Raw genomic sequence first — 18,941 nt, 5'->3', positions numbered from 1 at the left:
TGTCAAAAAAAAAATGATTGGATTTGACAATAAAATTCATCAAATCATTAGTCTAGAATCTGCATCACGCCCTATGTATCCAACAAATGGAAGTACCATATCACCCTTACATTTGAATAGTGCAGAAAACTTTTTTAACTTTGGTTGTAAAGAACACAAGTAGTTAAGTTATATTTATTCACTTACATAATAAGTTTTAGGAAGAAAGTTCTCTGTACGGGAGTGTGGCCTACGCCAACGCTCCTTTGTGTCTATCTCTCTCCTCCTCAAAACAAGGGATAGAGATATCTTTTCATATTTAGAGGAGAGAGATAGACTCATGGGAATGCTGGTGTAGCCCACACTCCTATACAGAAAACTATTTCCCTAAGTTTTACATGTTTTCTTTTTTTCAATGATCATATAGAATCATATGCGAGTTATAATCAAATTTTAGATAACAAGTAGTGAATTTTTTATTTTTTTTTCAAAATATTGATTTTTTTTTACAACTGAGTCATATTATGACATTTTTCATTTTTGTATTATACTTAAAATTTTATATATTTATACACATTATATTTATTAATTTTAATTATTAACATAAGTGATGTAAAATATTATAATAAAATTGCAATTTCTTAGTGATCATACACAAATATATTTTATATCATATATGATTAAAAAAAAACACAAAATTCACCCTAGTTTATGGTTTTAAAAATCAGATCAAAATCATCAGAATTAACCTATGTTATGTTGATCCCTATTAACCTTGCTTCCTAACAGATTGAGTTAGACTGAGTCCAATCACATCCGACAGATTTAAGTGTTGATTTCGAATATGATTTATCCGATTCTAAGTTTTTCAACCTTGTCTTCTTTCCTTCCCAATTTCTTCACGGACTCTTATTTCTTATAAAGGGAATAAAAAGGAAGAAAAGGAACAAAAAGGGTAAACTAATTTCAAAAAGGACGTCTTGGGCATACGTGCTCAGCAGTCAGCAGTCAGCACCACCAAAGAAGAGATTGTATTAAATACACAGAGGAGGCCGGGGAGAGAGAGAGAGGAGAAAGCTGTAGGGGTAATTACGTACTTTATTTGATAAGGAAAGATTGCCCGAAACTCCCACCTGTAAGCATGACAAAAGGTGACCTCAGCGATAAGATATACACTTTAGAAGACAAAAATACCCCTTCCACCGTCCAAAAATTTCGTTATTTACCTTACCTGTTAAAAGTCAAAAAAAAACCCCCCACAAGGCCCAAACTGCAGAGATGTACTGTTTGTTGAAGCTGATAAGTAAGGAGGTCTCTGTAAATTCTTAAAGATCATTTTGGAAGGCTCATTAAAAAGAGATTAAGAAGGTTTTTAAGAGCCGCAAAACAAACAGTAGCAGAACCCACTAGTGGTGCCGGTTTTCTTTTCTTTCTTTATATGAAAAAGACGAAAAAGAAGAAGAAGCGGAGAAGAACACGTCGAGAGAACACACATGGACTAAGCTGCTTCAGTTGCGTTTTAAGCTTATAAAAACGGTGTTTTAACCACTTTTGATTGGCGAGGGAAACAAGACACCCCCCTTAAGAATTTTTATTTTTTAATCTCCCTGTCACTCACTCTCTCTCTCTCTCTCTCTCCATACTCCATAGAAAACGTTTGTTGTTAAGAGGCGTCAAAAGGAAGGTTTTGAGTCTCGTTTACGCCAAATAGGTCGTCGTCGTCCTATTCCATTCTCCACCCCTCCAACGCCATTACTATAAAGAATCAACCCTTTTCCTTATAAACCCAACCTCTCCTTTCTTTCTCTCACTCTCTGTCTCTTCCCTTTTCCCCATCTTCTTGTTCTTATCATTTATAATTCTTCTCTCTGTGTGTCTCTCTGCTTTTGTGTTTCTCTGAATCTGATTATGTTAAGATTGTAAGAAATCAACTGACTCCACCGCCCAAACTGAGCTGAGTTGAGAGGTCCAGTTCTCTAGGGTGGGTGAGTGAGTCTGCAATCTTTAATATAGAGAGTATTTGGTTTTATCTATCAACATGGAGAAACGTAATTTTGTTAAGAACGGAGTAGTTAAACTACCTCCAGGTTTCAGATTCCATCCAACTGACGAAGAGCTCGTGGTTCAGTATTTGAAGCGCAAGGTGTTTTCTTTCCCATTGCCCGCTTCAATCATCCCTGAGGTCGATATCTGCAAGCACGATCCATGGGATTTGCCAGGTTAGCTCCTTCACACACATAAAAAGAGGGTGGGGAAAAAAATCTGTATAATCAATGCTCCCCAATTTCAAATAATAACGAAACAGAGCTTTAACAATGCCATTCCAGTATGGTTCTAAGCCACTATAAACTTTCTGGCTAACTGAATCAAAAAGACCATGAAGCCTGCAAATGGGTTGAGTTTTTGCATTCCAGAATGAACTCGAATGGGCTTTGCTGGGAGTGGTTTCACGAGTTGTTATTTTGGTGAATTTCTTTTTCTCTAAATGGGGGGTTTCTTCCTTTTTCTTCATGTTCAGGTGATTTAGAGCAAGAGAGGTACTTTTTCAGCACCAAAGAAGCCAAGTATCCCAATGGGAACAGATGCAACAGAGCAACAGGTTCTGGTTACTGGAAGGCTACTGGAATGGACAGGAAAATCATAGCTTCAAAAACCAACCAAGTAGTGGGGATGAAGAAAACTCTGGTTTTCTACAGAGGAAAGCCACCTCATGGGTCTAGAACCGATTGGATCATGCATGAATACAGACTTACTTCTACCATGACCGCATCTCCCGTTTTCGCACAAAAGAATAACCCAACCCAAGTGAGTTATTCAATTCTGTGCAACCAGAGAATGGAACAGTGCCGTGCTCCTTTTGTTTCTATCCCTATAATATATTTCGTTCTTTAATTGGAAGAGAACCCATTTGCGGGGTTACTCTTGATTCTACAATTAATTCCAAATCTCTTCTTTCTTAATTTTTTTTTCTGGAATTTAAATCATGCAGAATTCTACTGTGCAAGTGGAAAATTGGGTTCTCTGCCGCATATTTTTGAAGAAAAGGAGTACTAAAAATGAAGAAGAGAACTTCTCCAAACCCTGGAAGGAGAACAGAGTTGAGAATCTCGGGATGGGTCGGCCTAGTTTCATTGATTTCATGAGAGTCACAGACAAGAATGAACCAGTTCCTCCTCCTCCATCTTCTTCCTCATGTTCCGATTCGAGTGGCATCACAGAAGTCTGTTCCAGTGGATCTGATCATGAAGAAAGCAACAGCTGTTGCAACAGTTTTTCTTCATCTTATTGTAGAAGAGATTCATGAAAGCTCTTTTTGGTTGGTCCTGTACCAGAAATTGAGGTTTTATTTTCCACCTCGCAATGAAAATAACAATCAAAGTAAATCATCTCAAAATTTTACTTCCATCAATTTTCCCAATCTGCTCAGATTTCATTTTTAAAAACACTAATCTGGCTAGGGTCATGAAGATGATCTGATTATAACCACTTACAAAATGGACAAATGAAAGAACAAAATTAACCAGTAGAGTCGTGGAGCAATTGCCAGTCTCAATGAAGAAGTATTACTAAGATCCTATTACAATTGGGTATTACCTGGATCTCTCCACAGTCTACCTACATTTTCCTTTCTTCTAATTAAAATAATCTAAGAAGTACTTTGCAGAGGTTCTTCCGAAATCCGAAACCCCATTGATGTCATGTGAAAGAACTGGGTACTTCTGCAATCAAACCCATTAACCGAGACTGTTAATCTGATATCCCCATATGTCTCTTAACTTCTTAAGGCCGTTATACGTATAGAGAGAGAGGGTTACTTATGCCATAGAATCAAAGAGCCTTTTTTATGCAAAGGCAAACCATTTTCTTAGAACAAGAGTTTTATCCAAAGTAGGGAGAAAGAAAGTAGGGAAAGCGTAAGGAAACAGGGAGAAAGTAAGTAGGGGAAAAGCGTAAGAAATAGGAAGAAAGAGGGGGCAAGCACATATCCAAAGTTCCCAACTATGTCAAAAACAGATCTCTTTTGTGGAAGCAAGAATCTCTGCACATGGGGTTTCTTTCTCCCATCTTTCACATTGGGGAAAAAAAATAAAAAGGTGAAATTCCTCATAAGAACCCAATCACAGAATAATTCTCTTATCAAGATCGGATCTCCAAGTAACACACAACCCTTCCCCTGTTTTCTTCCCAACCAAAAGGTCCCATATCTGCACAAAATTCTGTTACAGACTAAATCCTTTCGTTGATGACAAACAGCAATATTCCATCTTATTTCGTCTAATCAGCAATGTTCATAGAAATGGTCAAAATAGGTTATACTAAATTTGGTTTTTATAAACTTAAAAACAGAGACATTTAGCAGCAATTCTTATTAAGAAACGAAAATTGACAGATTAGTATAGAAGACTACTTGGTACTACGGATTTGAAAGTAGCAGAAGTCCGTGAGTTAGGTTTATATATGTTTCCATGCAACAGGGTGAGAAGAAAACCACCATTCCGTATGTCCTATACACCTACCATCACAGTGGGCCTCTGGGCCAGCAAGAATTTGACGGGGTTGTGTGTGTTGTCCTCACTCCTCAACTTAGACACTCACATTCTTTCAAACCTCTAGAAAACGTGCACCACATTAACCCTAATAAGTGGTTATAATCAGATCATCTTCATGATCCTAGCCAGGTTAGGGTTTTTAAAAATGAAATCTGATCAGGCAATTCGGCCTATTTGAATCAGAATATGCTAAGTCCATCTGGATTCAAGCTACTTCAAATCTACCTCTCCGTTCAGCTGTTCTTGGGTTTCGCCTGAACCTAGCCAATTCCGACAGCTCCAGATAGATCCAGCTGAGTCCGAATCGATTGGACCCGATTCGGAGGCCAGTTTTAGATTTTAAACCCCTGAGCCAAGTGGAACGACTCCTTAGACGTTAACTTTTTTATGGTTAATCTCTATTCTTATAACCTAAGGTTGCAACATGTCCACTACATATGCCTTAGACATATTCTTATCTAGATCGTATCAGAATTGATAAGGATTGGTGAAAAAAATGGGTCAGAATCAGCCAAAACATACCCTAACCCTAGAATCCGTACAATGATCGGCCAAGCAAGAAAGACCAGAATTGGAATTGGCCTCATCCGATACTTGAAACCCTGCTCTTAGGGGAAGCAGATATGATTCTCTCATGATATGTACTAGTTGATTGACAGCATAATTAATCATGCCAATCTCTCTAGACTCGTTTGTTTTTATCTGTATATTATTGGTTTTTTTTTTCAAGTTTTGATTCAAATGTTGGAGGATGACATGAAATGGGTCATGACCCACACCGGCCATTGGCTCTCTGACTTATCTTCTTATGAATACCACATTCAAAAAACACCATAAAACCAAACTAGCTTCCATATCCCTTCTTTTTTACGAAAAGGAAACAATTTCAAAACTATAACCTATTTAATATACAATCATATGAACACTAACCTCCTTCAGATCCTTTAGGAGGGGTCAGCTTGAAAAAACTTTAAACAGTTTATTAGATCGTCACAATCATCTGACTTCCTGGTGACCCAATTAATTGAAGAATCACAATACAAAACCCCCCTTATAAGGGTGCCACGTGTATGACAAAACAAGGGTAGGGACGGCATTTCACTAATATGAAAGCTATATTTTCAAGTAATCAATCCATCTGACCAGTGTATGGATTTTAAGTACTTGACCTTAAAATATATATATATATATATATATATATAATAACAAACAAAAAATAAAAAAGAAGAGGAAAATTAGGAAAATCATTGCCGACCAGAGTTTCTTGTGATGGTGGTTTAAGAATCATGTAAGGCTGTGTTGGAGTTCTTCACGTCACCCTTTTTAATTACATTTCACTTTCATGTTCAGAGACAAGAGGGCGATGTGAGAGGGAGAGAGACAGAGAGAGAGAGAGAGAATGAAAGTGATGGGGATTACATTTTTTAATGATTTGGGTTATGGACCTAAGGTTTGCCTTCGTCAATCACGTGGGTTGGCCGTCGTGGTAGACCACACTTAACACTTATAATTGGACTTTTTTGTAGCATCACTTGAGCGGGTCAATCCGCATAAAAAGAAATCCCAATTAGGTTTCTTACACAGGGAAGAAGATTTTATTTTGAAAAACAAAAAATGAACAATATGGTCATTTTTATGATCATGTGGGGGCATTATTGGAATTTCAAAAACATTAGCTTCCAGTCGGGGAATGTATGTTGACCAGTTCCAAAACCACCTAATACTTGTATGCACCCTGTACATTTAAAAAGGAAAGAAGAAAGAAGCGTTTGAACTAACCAGAAAAAGAGATTGAAAACTATGTAACAAGGACATATCTATTCTTAACAAAATGTAAATGAACCTTAGTTAGTAAGTTCGGGAACGGCAATTGAACGGGAACGAATACGTACGAAAATTAAACGGACTAGACGATAATAATACTTTTCAAAAATTCGGCTTCATAAAATACATACGGTAATAATACGGTATGCATTTAATACGGATATAATACGACATAGACGGCAATAATACTTTAAAAAAAACGGACATATATTCATTATATAACATGTATTCACCATCTAATAAACAAAATAATATCATGATTTTATGAACTAAAATAAACACAATAATATAATATGTTATATAACATCTCTAAGATTATCATTTAACATACCAAAATATCAATAATCTACAAGAAATGAATGCAGATTGTCTAAAAATGAGATGAGCAAGTTGATTAGCTTATCATTAAATCATTCTTCCAACATTACATTTCTTTCTATCTATAATGAGATAACCATATATTTTTAACCAGATGTGTTCTTGTGAAGGGGGATGAGTTCCCACTACTTAACCAACACAAGACAAGAAGGAGAGTTCCAGATATGGATCTCCACTGTACACATTAGCTACAAGAGACAAAAAAACAAGAATAAAATAGAATAGAGATTGAGCCGTTCTCGCCAATATCACACCAGATTCATTTGCTTCACTACCACCATCAAAGTTCAAAGACCAGAGAAACAAGAGTAGAGTACAAGACTTAAGTGCCGCTTTGTTGAACGGAGATGGGGAGGATGATTGGAGATGGAGGGCGGCTACTGTTGCCTGCTACAGTTGGATGTTCAACGCAAATCGAAAGGGACGAAAGGGAAAGTGAAATCGTTTCCTAAATTCTAATCTTTTGGGTTTTTTTTTTTTTTTTTTTAAATGTATAATATGCGTATTATACTAATATAATACTCAATCGATTAAAAAATACATTTTTTTATAAAAATACGGGAAAATACAGGGATGGGAGTATTATACATTTAAAAATTCGGGTACGCATATAATACGTATTTACTAACTAAGAACTGAACTGATATGTTTTTACTTACTCATGCCTGCCTTTCTGATGAAATAAGGCCTGGGGAGGGTCTTCAATCGTCACAGGTGATGGATATTCCAAGCCTCCCCATGCACCAACCACCATATCCATAATCATCAGGGATCCTACAAAGAGTATATCTTCAAATCAGTCAGCTAAAATATTTCAGTCTAATGGTGAACTAAGTAGGTAAGCTAAGGATCAAAATGATCACTTCAGATATAAGATGCTCTACATCAACCAATCAAGCCTGATGTAAGATACTCTACCATCAGCCAATCAAGCTCATGTTCAGTGGCTTTAGGTATGCCAGTTGACCGTATGAGTTGCTTGAACTGTTAATTGGTCAACAGCAATTGGGCTCCTGCTCATTCAAGATGCTGCTCCATCTCATGCCTATCGAAGTCGGTTTGATGAGCTCATGAACAGATCACTGGGGAAAGGCCAGAAACTATCAATCGCAGGCTGCCAGCTGTCTTAAGTGTCTCAGTCTATATTGTTGCTTGTTTACAACTAGAATTTACCCTCTTCCAGAAACTCATATTTTAACAGTTCTGTACTACTTGATTATAAAGCCAGTATTGATGTCTCAATAGAACCACAGAAACATGGTCAAAAAAGAACAATTCATATCCACCATTCGACGGTCCTAAAAGTCGGTTAACCTTTTGGGATTGGTGTGGTTTGTGTGATTACGCTTTCATCACCAAAAAAAAAAGAAGAGCAATTCAACCTCTAATCAATATGAACATTGTTGATGCGGTTTTTTATTTTTTATTTTTTTTAAATCTTCATCCCTTAGAGATCTCATGTAATGAAAAAATTATGACAACTGATACAATAGATTGAAGTAACACCATGTGGTAGAGGTCAACATGCACAATGCACACTTCTCAAACAGAAACAATAGAGTTTGATACAGGATACAGAACAGATGAGACATTTGTGGTATCTTGACGTGCATTTACAGAACAGAAAAGGTTACAAGATTAAGTTATTAGTTCATGGATTATCAAGGTATGTAGATTGGGAAAATAATTATATTTTCTTTGAATTCTTCTTCAAGAATGTCCATCTTCTGGTTTCAGCTGAGGGCTTGCAATTTGTCGACCTTTTCTATAGTTTTTATGACTCAGCTTTTTAAATTTCAACTTTCCATAACAAAATGGCCCAACATCAAATCATAAATTTCAGTATTATCCTTTTTCTTACTGAATCTGGAAGTAACAAAGATTCCCAACAATGAAAGATGAAGTTTGTCGGCCTTTTCTATAGTTTTTATTACTCAGCTTTTTAAATTTCAATTTTCCATACCAGAATGGCCCAACATCATATCATAAATTTCAGTATTATCCTTCTTTTTGACTGAATCTGGAAGTAGCAAAGATTCCCAACAATGAAAGATGAGTTCTTAGCTGACCATAATCCATGATACCCAAAATGATTGAGTTCCCGCCCAAAACTATAGCCTATTCAACTTAAGAATGCCCCACAGTTTTCCAGCAGTGCCAATAAACCCATTGAGGGGCAAATTTGGTAGTTCATGAAAGGATCTCCAGAGGACCTCACACTATAGGGATTGTCTTTTCATCTCTCGCCAATTCTCTGGACCCCGACAGCATCAAGGATTTCTTACTTGAAAAATTAATGAATGAATGGAAGGGGGAATCTCAGTTTCTCAAACTAGCCTGAGTGGTCAAATTCAATATTGTGATACTAAAACCTAGTTTTATGTCTTCCAGATCCAGCAAACAGACCCTTTGAGGTTTTGCACATTAAACCCACCACCTTAACAGGAAACACAGGCATGGACTTTTTTGAGGAGGATTAGGTAACTTTGTAACCCCCCCCCCCCCTCAACAAAAAACAAAAAAGAGAGAGAGTGGGCAAAGAAGAAGCAGAACAAAAAAACCCAAAAAAAGAAGCGAAATTGAAAAGAAATCCAACAAATTCACCTAGACCATGGAAATTGGATTACACCTCAACCAGACTACAAATAAATAGAAATATCAGACATAAATAAACAACTTGCAAGGAGTTTCTATGTAGGAAAACAAAAGGTTAAATTTAATTGAAGATTGTAAAACAATAAAAGGTTAAGATAGGGAAACATCTGGGGACTGAAATGTTCATTCCACACTAAGACAATAACATCATATTAGTAACTGACGAGTGAAAATGTTGTCATGTTTAAGCAAGGTTCCAGGTTTTGGTTTCAAGTCCGGTTTTGACCAGGCTCGAAACCGAAATATTTCGACCAAAACCGAAATTTCAATTAAAACTTGTACTTTTTCAATGGTTGGTTTCAAGGCCTAAATGGCCAAATTAGGTCTTAAAACTTCTAGGACACCCTATTTTAGGCCCTCCAAACAGAGTGGAACACTAAGATTTTAAAAAAACACACCCAAAATGATAGTTTGACTTCAGACCCTAGGTTGGTAGTGTACGTTGTATACATTCTCTAACATGGCCTATTCCATACAATGTTTAGTACTAAAACACATGTAATTCAAGTAAAACAACTTACAAAGATGCTACAAGAGGGAAACACTAAACAGTGATGCTTACCACTAAAACACATGTAATAGGCTAAAACACTATACAATGATGCCACACAATGTTTAGTTCTATAACACATGTAATTCAAGTAAAACAACTTATAATGACTCCAAACTTTTCATCACAAAAGGGAAACAGTCAAACACTAGACAATGATGCTTGCCAGCTCACAAGCTTCACACTCAATACAGAAAATGGACTTGCAAGTAGGGCTCATCTACTAAAGCTTAGAGAGAGAAATATGCCCTAACCAATAATGCCAATAAAGAGGGAAAATACTGCTGGAAAAAGCAAGAGCGATTGTAGAATACAAAAAATCATCAAGATAGTAAAGACCATCCTTCTTATGCCCTCCATCAATCGTCTTCCTTGCTGCAGATGCTAAAGCACACAAGATGATGGAAAAACGTAACTGAACAATTTAAAGACTAGTAATTTGACTCACAGAAAGAAGACTCAAAGGCCACTGAGGCACATAGAATACAGAAGACAAGGATAAAGCTGAAGTGGAAGAAACAATACCATGACCAGATATGGGAGTAGAAGTCCCGTTAGCAAGAATAACTTGAGAAGGATGACTAGTTTTATGAAAGGAGGAGAACACATTTGACTAACTAGTCATATGAGAAGTAGCCTCAAAATCAATAACCCAAGAAGTAGGAGACAAAGAAGCAAGTAACGTTGTAGTAACTATATGGGCTAAAGTAGCAGTAGATGAGGTGGATGACTCAAACTGTTGGACACGTTCAAGTAATTGGGTAGACCAAATCATTACAAGACACAAATGCAGACTGACTACTTCCAGATGGAGCAGCATTAGTGTCATTTGATGACACCGTATTAGAACTCAAACTGTTAGATACGTTTAAGTAATTGGGTGACTAAATCTTCACAAGACACAGATGCAGATTGACCACTTCCGGATGAAGCAGCATTAGTGTCATTTGATGACAGTCATGACACCATATTAGAACTTCCCTCTATCACTGAAGTATTACCTAGTTGTTGTGCCTACCAACGTTTGCCATATTTAACCCAACACTTGCCAACTGTATGATTGACCTTGCCACAATGCGAACACTGATGTAAGGCTTGGTCAGCTTGCTGTCCTCTACCACCACCAATGCCACATCCTCAACCTCCCCCTGACCCACGACATCTTCCATTAAAACCACAACCACAACCACCCACAACAAAATTGTAGTTGTCCTTAGAAGAGGAAGATTAGTCAGACTTAGTGAAAGAGGGAGATGCAATCCATTGAATACGATAGAATGCTTCATTCATGGAGAAAACTCTTTCGCCACGAAATATTTGACCTTTAATAAGTTGGAGGTCAGAATTTAAACCAGGTAGAAATTTTGCTACTTGAAACTCAATTTGTTGGGTGTTCAATAAATGTGAGTCTGTAATGAAAGGATGATAAACGTTGAGTCTTTCCCACATGCCCTTTAGGGTACTGTAATGTTCACCTACAGACTTATCACCTTGTTTGAAAGAAAAGAGCTTTTATAAAAGTCATACACATCAGAAGTGTATTATCCTCACGCATCCACTCCTCATATTCTTTGGAGTCAGCCATAGTTGGCACGGCGGTTAGGCAACCCAAGGCGTTGGAGAGGGTAAAAAATCAAGGTGACACCAAGAAGGCATCCAAGCCGCCCAAGTCGACCAAAGTGCCTGGACGTGTAGGCGACGCCTTGACAACTATGGAGTCAGAAGAGGCAGGTTCTGACATTAAGTATTTCCATTTCCCTTTTACATTGATATATACATTTACGGTTGTGCCCAGAGAAGGTAATTGGATTCACCATTAAGTTTAATGGCAGTGAATTGGATATTAATAGAGTCAATAGAAGACTTTGAATGACGCAATAAATATATAAAGCAAGTGACACAACAATATAGTAACAAGTAACAAGTATGGAGATCACAATGCCAACCGCAGATGCGAAAGGAACACTCTAGTAAGCAAATCGCAAGCAATATACCAAACCAACAATAGATGATGTAAGATATCAGCAACAATCCTTCAGATTACCAACAAGATACTAAAACAACTAATAATTAGTAGTAGAGGTCACACATATAACCAAAAGTGACCAAACACAACAAGCAGCGAAAAAATATGCAGTACAAGAAACCAGCAGTATGAGAAAAGCAATAGCAGCCAATCCACAATACAGATCAAGACAAAATTCAAGGTCGAGTAGTCCGCAGGTATAGTATAGTGGAAATTTTAGTTATGACTATGTCCCGTGGTTTTCCCTTTCACCTTAGAAGGGTTTTCCACGTTAAAAATTGGTGTGTTCTTTTGTGGTTGGTTTGATTTATTTATTTGTGTTATTGGTTTTGTGCTTATTTGGTCGATATTTTTCTCCATTAATTTACACACAGGTGGGAAATGGATTGTTTTTCTCAACAATAAGCCATTTGAACATCAGTTGTAAATCCTCTATTTACCATGAACTGGACCATTATAACATACAACACCAAACCTACATTCAACCATAGCACCATCCAAAAAAAATATTCCGATGCACCTGCACCTCTCTCCATGAGCCAACCACACTCCATTAGCAAACAAATAGTTGGAAACAAGTTAAATATCTCCAAGGGAAAGAAGACAAACATTTAAAAGACAATGCCACTGAATGATGATAAAGGTATATCATTAGAATGTGATGCAGAATTCTGGTTCGAAGGAAAATGTAACTCTTCGTTATGAACCCTGTAGTCAAATTTGTGCTTAATGATGGATGTTGGGCTCATCAGAATTAACTGACATTGAAAATGGATAGTGATAATTTTTCCAAGCAGCATATTCTCTTATATCCTCCCCTTCCCTCCAGATAGCCCTCTCCAAAATCTCCACTGATGCAGAACAAGATATACTTCCAAGTCATTAAAATTTCTCTCATACGTAGGAGCCCAACATCTAGCCACCCTTGGTTCTCACACATAACCAAATAATCTGCTGCCAGAATCTCCTTCTTGTTTGCAACATTGAGTAGTTGAGAAAACACAACCTTAAGAAGTTGAGACCATGCACCAAATGCCCCCAAATGGATTACATGCTCCACAAACCAACAGCATTCTAAGTTTCTAACAGCTTAAAGAAAATGTCCCTAGTTTTTCATGATAGCTTTCCAAAGGGTTGTGCCATAGCAGATTCTCATGGAGGATTCTTTGATTCATTCAACTACCCACACTTCCCAACAACAAGACTTTTCCATAAGCTTGAAATTTCTCTGCAAAAATCTAAGGCTACTTGTTTGTTTAGCTAGCTGCAATTGAACAAACAATAACACTTCCAATTTCACAGTACACATATCAAACTCGCAATTGAACACACAAGAATAGTTTCAACTTCACAGTCCACAAACTGAACTCAGCTTTCAACTTCAACTCTTCAATTCATTACCACTTATTTTCCTCACCCCACTACAATCACTCACAACTGAACACAGGAGGCCCTACTTATACTGCCTCAACTAATAAAAACCACTCGGAATATATCTATCTAATCTTCATATCAATTTTGAACCACTTGTACTCTTTTAAAAACATATCTTACATGTAACCGCCATTCTTGATAATAAATTAATTGATCAACCAGAACTTGTTAAGGAACACAATTTTTTAATCAGAAGAGAGAAAGGAAAAAAGTAAAAGATAATTCGATTAATCAACATAATTGAACGGGAAAACAATTTAGCTTCATTGTGTTTTTCTCTGTTTGTTTGAGACAAGCTCAAATAATGCATCAAAAGGAAAACAAAACAAGAATAGGAATAACAAGATCTAACCAGTTTTGCAGTTTTAATCCAGAGAAACAAAATAGAATGGTTTTGAGAGGCAGATTACTTGCTACACCTTGATAAGCCACTTCTTGGCATTAGCATTTCTGGTGGAGGTAAGTTTTATCGTCTTCCACACCAGTCCTTCCAAGTCATGAACTCATGCTTCTTCACTCTGGTCCTAATCTCCACCTAGCTTCTGTATTCCCTGCGCTGTACAACAACACCCACAATAAACAGGAACCAATTTGTACTCCATCCCACATTGCAAATGAAATGCTAAAAAATTTTGAGATAGCACAGGTAGAGGTACGGGCATAACTTCAGTAATGGGTGATACAGATAGCAAGAGAAAAAGCCATCAGCAGCAATTGTTTTCTTCAACATTACAGACATAGAGTTATAGGTGGACCTATAAAATGCAGAACCAACTAACAATTCACAACCCATGAAAAGGCCAAAGGTTCGGGTGGATAGCAAGACTAATGGTTGTGCTTTTCCTAGAGAACAGTAAAAAGAGAGGGGAAAATCCATATCAGGTTAGCATGAACGAGCATTCTGTTTTAACATCCGCAAAACACGAAGAGAAAAGCCGCCCACATAAACATAGACTACACACAGCGGTTAATATCCAGAGAAAATAGGCAAGACAATCTTGCGCGAGCATATTTATCCGTTAACTAAACCCCTCCCCCATCCCCACCCTAACCCCAGGAAAAGAGAGAGAGAGAGAGAGAGAAAAATTCTTTCAAGATTTGCCTATGAGAAGTTCACCTGGTTGGAAGGTGGGGTGATGATCTCCTTGCGGACACCGTGAGGAGTTCACCTGTTCGAGAGACAACTGTAGAAACACAGTCAGAGAGAGAGGGATAGGATTGGAAAATAAAAATGTCGCCAAAGACTCATTCCCGATAAACTGGAGTGTTGGCTGAAGAGAGAGAGGGTGAGAAACAGATTTGAACACAACACAGTAAATAGGACCAGAAAGAGAAGGAGCAAGCGAGTGTGTATGCGGTCGGTCGTTACCTGAGTAGAAGACGGCCACCGGGCGTTGCAAGTGAGTTAGGTCTTCTTCGGTGTATTCGGTGCGCTATGGCAGATGTATTCCAGAATCCAGAGATCGATGTTAGGAGGAAAGGATTCGTGACTCGCGAGGTCGAGGATGACTCGCTCAACATTGTTTACAAACTTTACACTCCGAAGTTTTTGAACCAAACGGGGTTCAAAAAAAAGTGCTGCATCTTACTCGGGGAATCCTTGCAAATTTACTCCAAAGAATTAATTTCCCGCGCAGATGATGGCAGGCTTTAAGAACCATGAATCGGGAACCGGATAGGTCATAGAATCGGTCTAAATATGCCCTAACCCAGTTTTGAAGGGATATGCCAAAATGCCGATTTGTTCCATCTGATCCTGATTTTTCCATTTACATCCCTAAATATGCCCTAACCCAGTTTTGAAGGGATATGCCAAAATGCCGATTTGTTCCATCTGATCCTGATTTTTGAAGGACTTAACCCCTCTTAGGTTCTTTGTCCGGATAGGTTCATAGTTTCCTCTCATAGGGGATCAAAAATGACGACCTCACCCCCTGCCTGAACACACTATCCGACTGGGGTGAGGTCATCATTTCTGCCCTCCCTATGAGAGGAACCTACGAACCTGACCGGGCAGGGAACCTGAGAGGAGAAAAACACATTTTTGAAACCTTGGATGAGGTTATGAACTCTAAACGCATGTGAGGAATACAATGGACAATTGCATAGGTTAATTGACATAGCGAAGATGACATTGTAGGACTGTATTTTCATATTAATATGGGTGACAATTTATAATTGAAACCAAAAATCGAAACCGACCGCTTGAAATTGAATCAAATCGAACCCCCAAAAAAAAAATATTTGGGTATGCTTTGGTTCTAAATTGAAAACCATCTTTTTTAACCGAACCAAATACAATATAACTCATATAAATCCAAACTGGACAAAACACAAAAGATATCAGATTTGATATTGTAGGACTGTATTTTCATAAAGTTTTAATTTTCTTATCAACCTTATTTGTGTTTACAGGTTATTTTCACTTGAACTGAATATTCTAAACCATATACGAATCAAATAGTTTTGATTTTGATGTTATGAAAATTATTCTATTTCGGTTTGTTCATATTACATCTTGAACTGAATCGAAACTAAAATCAAACCAATTGACACCCTTATATTAAACATCCTATTTAGTTTTTAGTGTTACCTTTATTTGTTTGCCTTCAACACCTGAGACATTAAGAGTTAGTCGTCTCCCATTTTTTTGCCATTAGTATTGGTGTCCCAGGCTATAGTATTGAAAACCTAGACCAAACGTGAGAATTGGAGAAAGTTTTCCTCAACCTATAGAATATAGGGTTCTACCACCCATTTAGGGTCATCATTGCTCTGTTCCGTACTATATGAAGTTGATAATGCCGTCACAATTGTTTCAAATACCTATCCCAAGACACCCAAATCCATGGGTGAGGGATTATCCGTGCACCATGGTCGAAGGGAAATTGTCTCCTTGAGAATTTATCCATAACTCAATAGTAGATGAAGAAGATTTTTAGAATGAAAAAGGAAATTATGAAGAAACAATTTTCATATCTGATTTAAGGGGAAGTTTTACTTTACCCACAAAAGAAAGATTCATCCATGAATCTATCGTCATAATTATCTGCCCTTATGTTGGAAAACCAAAATGCCCTTCAGTATTCTTAGACACTCATCGAAGTGCTATAGTAGCCATTTGTAAACAGATTCCTCTTTCACCTTAGGTGAAGAAAAACTTAGCTTTAACTCTACTGATGCTTGGCATGGTCACAGAACTATTTGGGATGGTTTTCCCGCTTGTTTTGAACTAACCTACAGTAAAGAACCCCCCCCCCCCGGCCCAAATCGAGAACTAGTAAAGGATCTTACTGAGTCAACCAAACAATGATGCCAAGGACATTCCCATATTTAAGGGACATAAGAAATACTGTCATTTTATGATCCCATTTTTGCAGCTTGTAGGAGTGAATCCATCATCTCCTTTAGTTTTCTATTCTAGTTAGTTCATTTTTTGTTTAATCTCTAATAATAAAATTGAAGGAAAGGGAATCTATACACCAGTAACACCACACCAATGGTGGTACGGATGACAGATTCATATACATGAGACCCACATAATCTGAGAGAAAAAATAATAAAGATTCCCATGCGAGAGGGAAATGGTACTCTCATGGGAAAACTTTTTTCAAAACTAATTTTAAACTTTAGAAAATGGGCCGGGGCCGGGGGTGGGGAAGGAAAAATCTCACAACTCAAAGTTTGCATTGGCCTATTCTAGTGGATTTATAGTAACTTCATATAACAAAAAGACTTGGGTAGAAGAAGAAATTATCTACAACAGCCATTCATCGAGGGACATTTGGCATCCTAAGACACATTTGTTTTGTCACATACGTTGGAAAGTTTGTTGATTTTGGGAATTATTTTCTTTGTTATCAGGACTGTGCTTGGTATGCATTATAGGTTGATTTTGCATTATCAAACGACAACAACATGTATATTAGAGGACAATATGGATAGGTTCACCGATCGACTTTGATCCGATTTCGTTTCAGATCTGTTGGAATCAATCGAGAATTGGCCAAAATTAAGAAGATTCTGCATGAACCTTAGAAACCCATAATGGATTACCCACTTCCAAAGTGAGAGAATCAAGATTGGGCTCAACCGATTCTGATTTCGATTCGAATCTTAGCCCGATCCCAGTTCTATTTTTAAATCTATGATTCAGATCTTTATCCTCTCAATTACACTGTCCATACTTGACGTCAAATATATCTATGTAATAGAGGGATTTAATAGAGGGATCTACCTCCCTCTATTAGATATACTTGCCGTCAAGTACAGGGAGTGTAATTGAGAGGATAAAAATTCAAGAAGAAATGCATAAACAGGTTGTCGAGTTTCTAAACTACCTTACCATCTAATTGCTAATCAGGAAAACAGACTTTGAATGGATTCCCACGCGTTCTCACCCGCCAATGAAAACCAGCCTCACACCTCAAAAAACCCTAAAAATAACCGAGTTTAACTGTAAACCAAAATTACAGAGAATCCAACATGGAATCCAGCTTTCATTCGTGGTCGTCTCAATCTTCACTCATGATAACCTACCTTCGTCGTCCCCACGTCGTTTTAAACCCTAAAATCAACTCTGAATCTCTTCACCTCCTACCCTCCTCCTCCTCCTCCTCCAACCACTCCATCTCTCCGTTTTCCTTGGTCTCCATGGGTTGTGGGAGTTCGAAGCTCGAGGTTGACGACGATAATGCTCCCATAGGGCTTCGACCCTTCCGCCGCAGGTTCGATGAGATCAGGCAGCGTAGGAATGGTCGTACCATAGTAAAGGATGACGCCGCCCTCTCTTCTAAACTACTTCTCAACGACCAAGGAGAAGATGCCCATAATTATCACACCGACACCCACTACAGCCAAAACCGGAAGAGCGTGTCTTCGGCGCCTGAGAACAACAGTGTAGGGTCGGACAAGGGGCAGTCCACACCCGGAAACGATGAAAAAGACAAGAAGAATTCTCCAGAATCCGATAATAAGTCGAAGATGGAGGCAGAGAAAACAGAGAGACCAGCCGTGGAGAAGGATAATAGAGAGGGAGAAGATGAGGACCACCAGGAAGAAAAAGAAGAAGACAATGGTGGCGGTGGCGGTGCCGATGATGACAACGGTGGAGGAGAAAGAGGTTCTTCCGTTGAGGATGGTCGTGATTTTGCCCCTGGATCCCCCAGTTTCAGAGATTATTTCGTCTCTGCAGCAGCTAATGCGGCTGATAGAGATTCGAGCGAGGCTGGCAATGGAGAAGGTGAGTACTATTCCATTTCCATCTTTTTTTTTCCCCTTCACCGAGGCTTTGAAGGTGAGTACTGAAGATTTCAAAGTCGAAAGTTTAACGGTATAACGCCGGTGATGATGGGCCCTCCGCCATATGGGAAAAAGATCTTGTGCAGCCGTGGTGGGAGCTGCACCTGTGCAGCACGACAGCAAAAACAGGGGTAAGGTAGTTACTTCACAAGTGGTCCCACCTGGGCTCCACATGTGAAATGACCACCCCTTGTATTTGGGATGGTTTTCGTGTTGCATCTGTGTAGCTCCCGCCATGGGTGCA

General features: G+C 38.2%; 1 protein-coding gene and 1 long non-coding RNA gene across 2 annotated transcripts; one reads left to right on the top strand and one right to left on the bottom strand.

Annotated features, from left to right (window-relative positions):
• Positions 1–1,611: 1,611 nt before the first annotated feature.
• LOC122656538 (NAC domain-containing protein 83-like) lies at positions 1,612–3,388 on the top strand. Its single transcript, XM_043851098.1, has 3 exons — positions 1,612–2,198; positions 2,498–2,784; positions 2,969–3,388. Exons 1-3 carry the CDS (start codon positions 2,018–2,020, stop codon positions 3,281–3,283), a joined length of 783 nt encoding a protein of 260 aa, XP_043707033.1. The 5' UTR covers positions 1,612–2,017; the 3' UTR covers positions 3,284–3,388.
• A 2,768-nt stretch (positions 3,389–6,156) lies between these two features.
• On the bottom strand, positions 6,157–7,929 carry LOC122656462. Its single transcript, XR_006332110.1, has 3 exons — positions 7,650–7,929; positions 7,373–7,505; positions 6,157–6,372 (listed from the first exon to the last, which is right to left on the bottom strand). It is a non-coding gene; the product is annotated as an uncharacterized LOC122656462 (long non-coding RNA).
• Positions 7,930–18,941: the final 11,012 nt, after the last annotated feature.

The sequence above is a fragment of the Telopea speciosissima genome, chromosome 3 (genome assembly GCF_018873765.1).
Source record: "Telopea speciosissima isolate NSW1024214 ecotype Mountain lineage chromosome 3, Tspe_v1, whole genome shotgun sequence".
In the NCBI taxonomy this organism is placed as follows: Eukaryota; Viridiplantae; Streptophyta; class Magnoliopsida; order Proteales; family Proteaceae; genus Telopea; species Telopea speciosissima.
Note: the sequence above shows the minus strand (reverse complement) of the source record. Positions and strands in the feature narration are given on the sequence as shown.

What these genes read in the sequence shown, in the direction of transcription:
- LOC122656538 (XM_043851098.1), top strand. Translation starts at nt 2,018, where the DNA reads ATGGAGAAACGTAATTTTGTTAAGAACGGAGTAGTTAAACTACCTCCA. An exon ending in CGATCCATGGGATTTGCCAG is followed by an intron (nt 2,199 to 2,497) that starts GTTAGCTCCTTC and finishes CTTCATGTTCAG; the next exon opens with GTGATTTAGAGCAAGAGAGG. An exon ending in AAAAGAATAACCCAACCCAA is followed by an intron (nt 2,785 to 2,968) that starts GTGAGTTATTCA and finishes TAAATCATGCAG; the next exon opens with AATTCTACTGTGCAAGTGGA.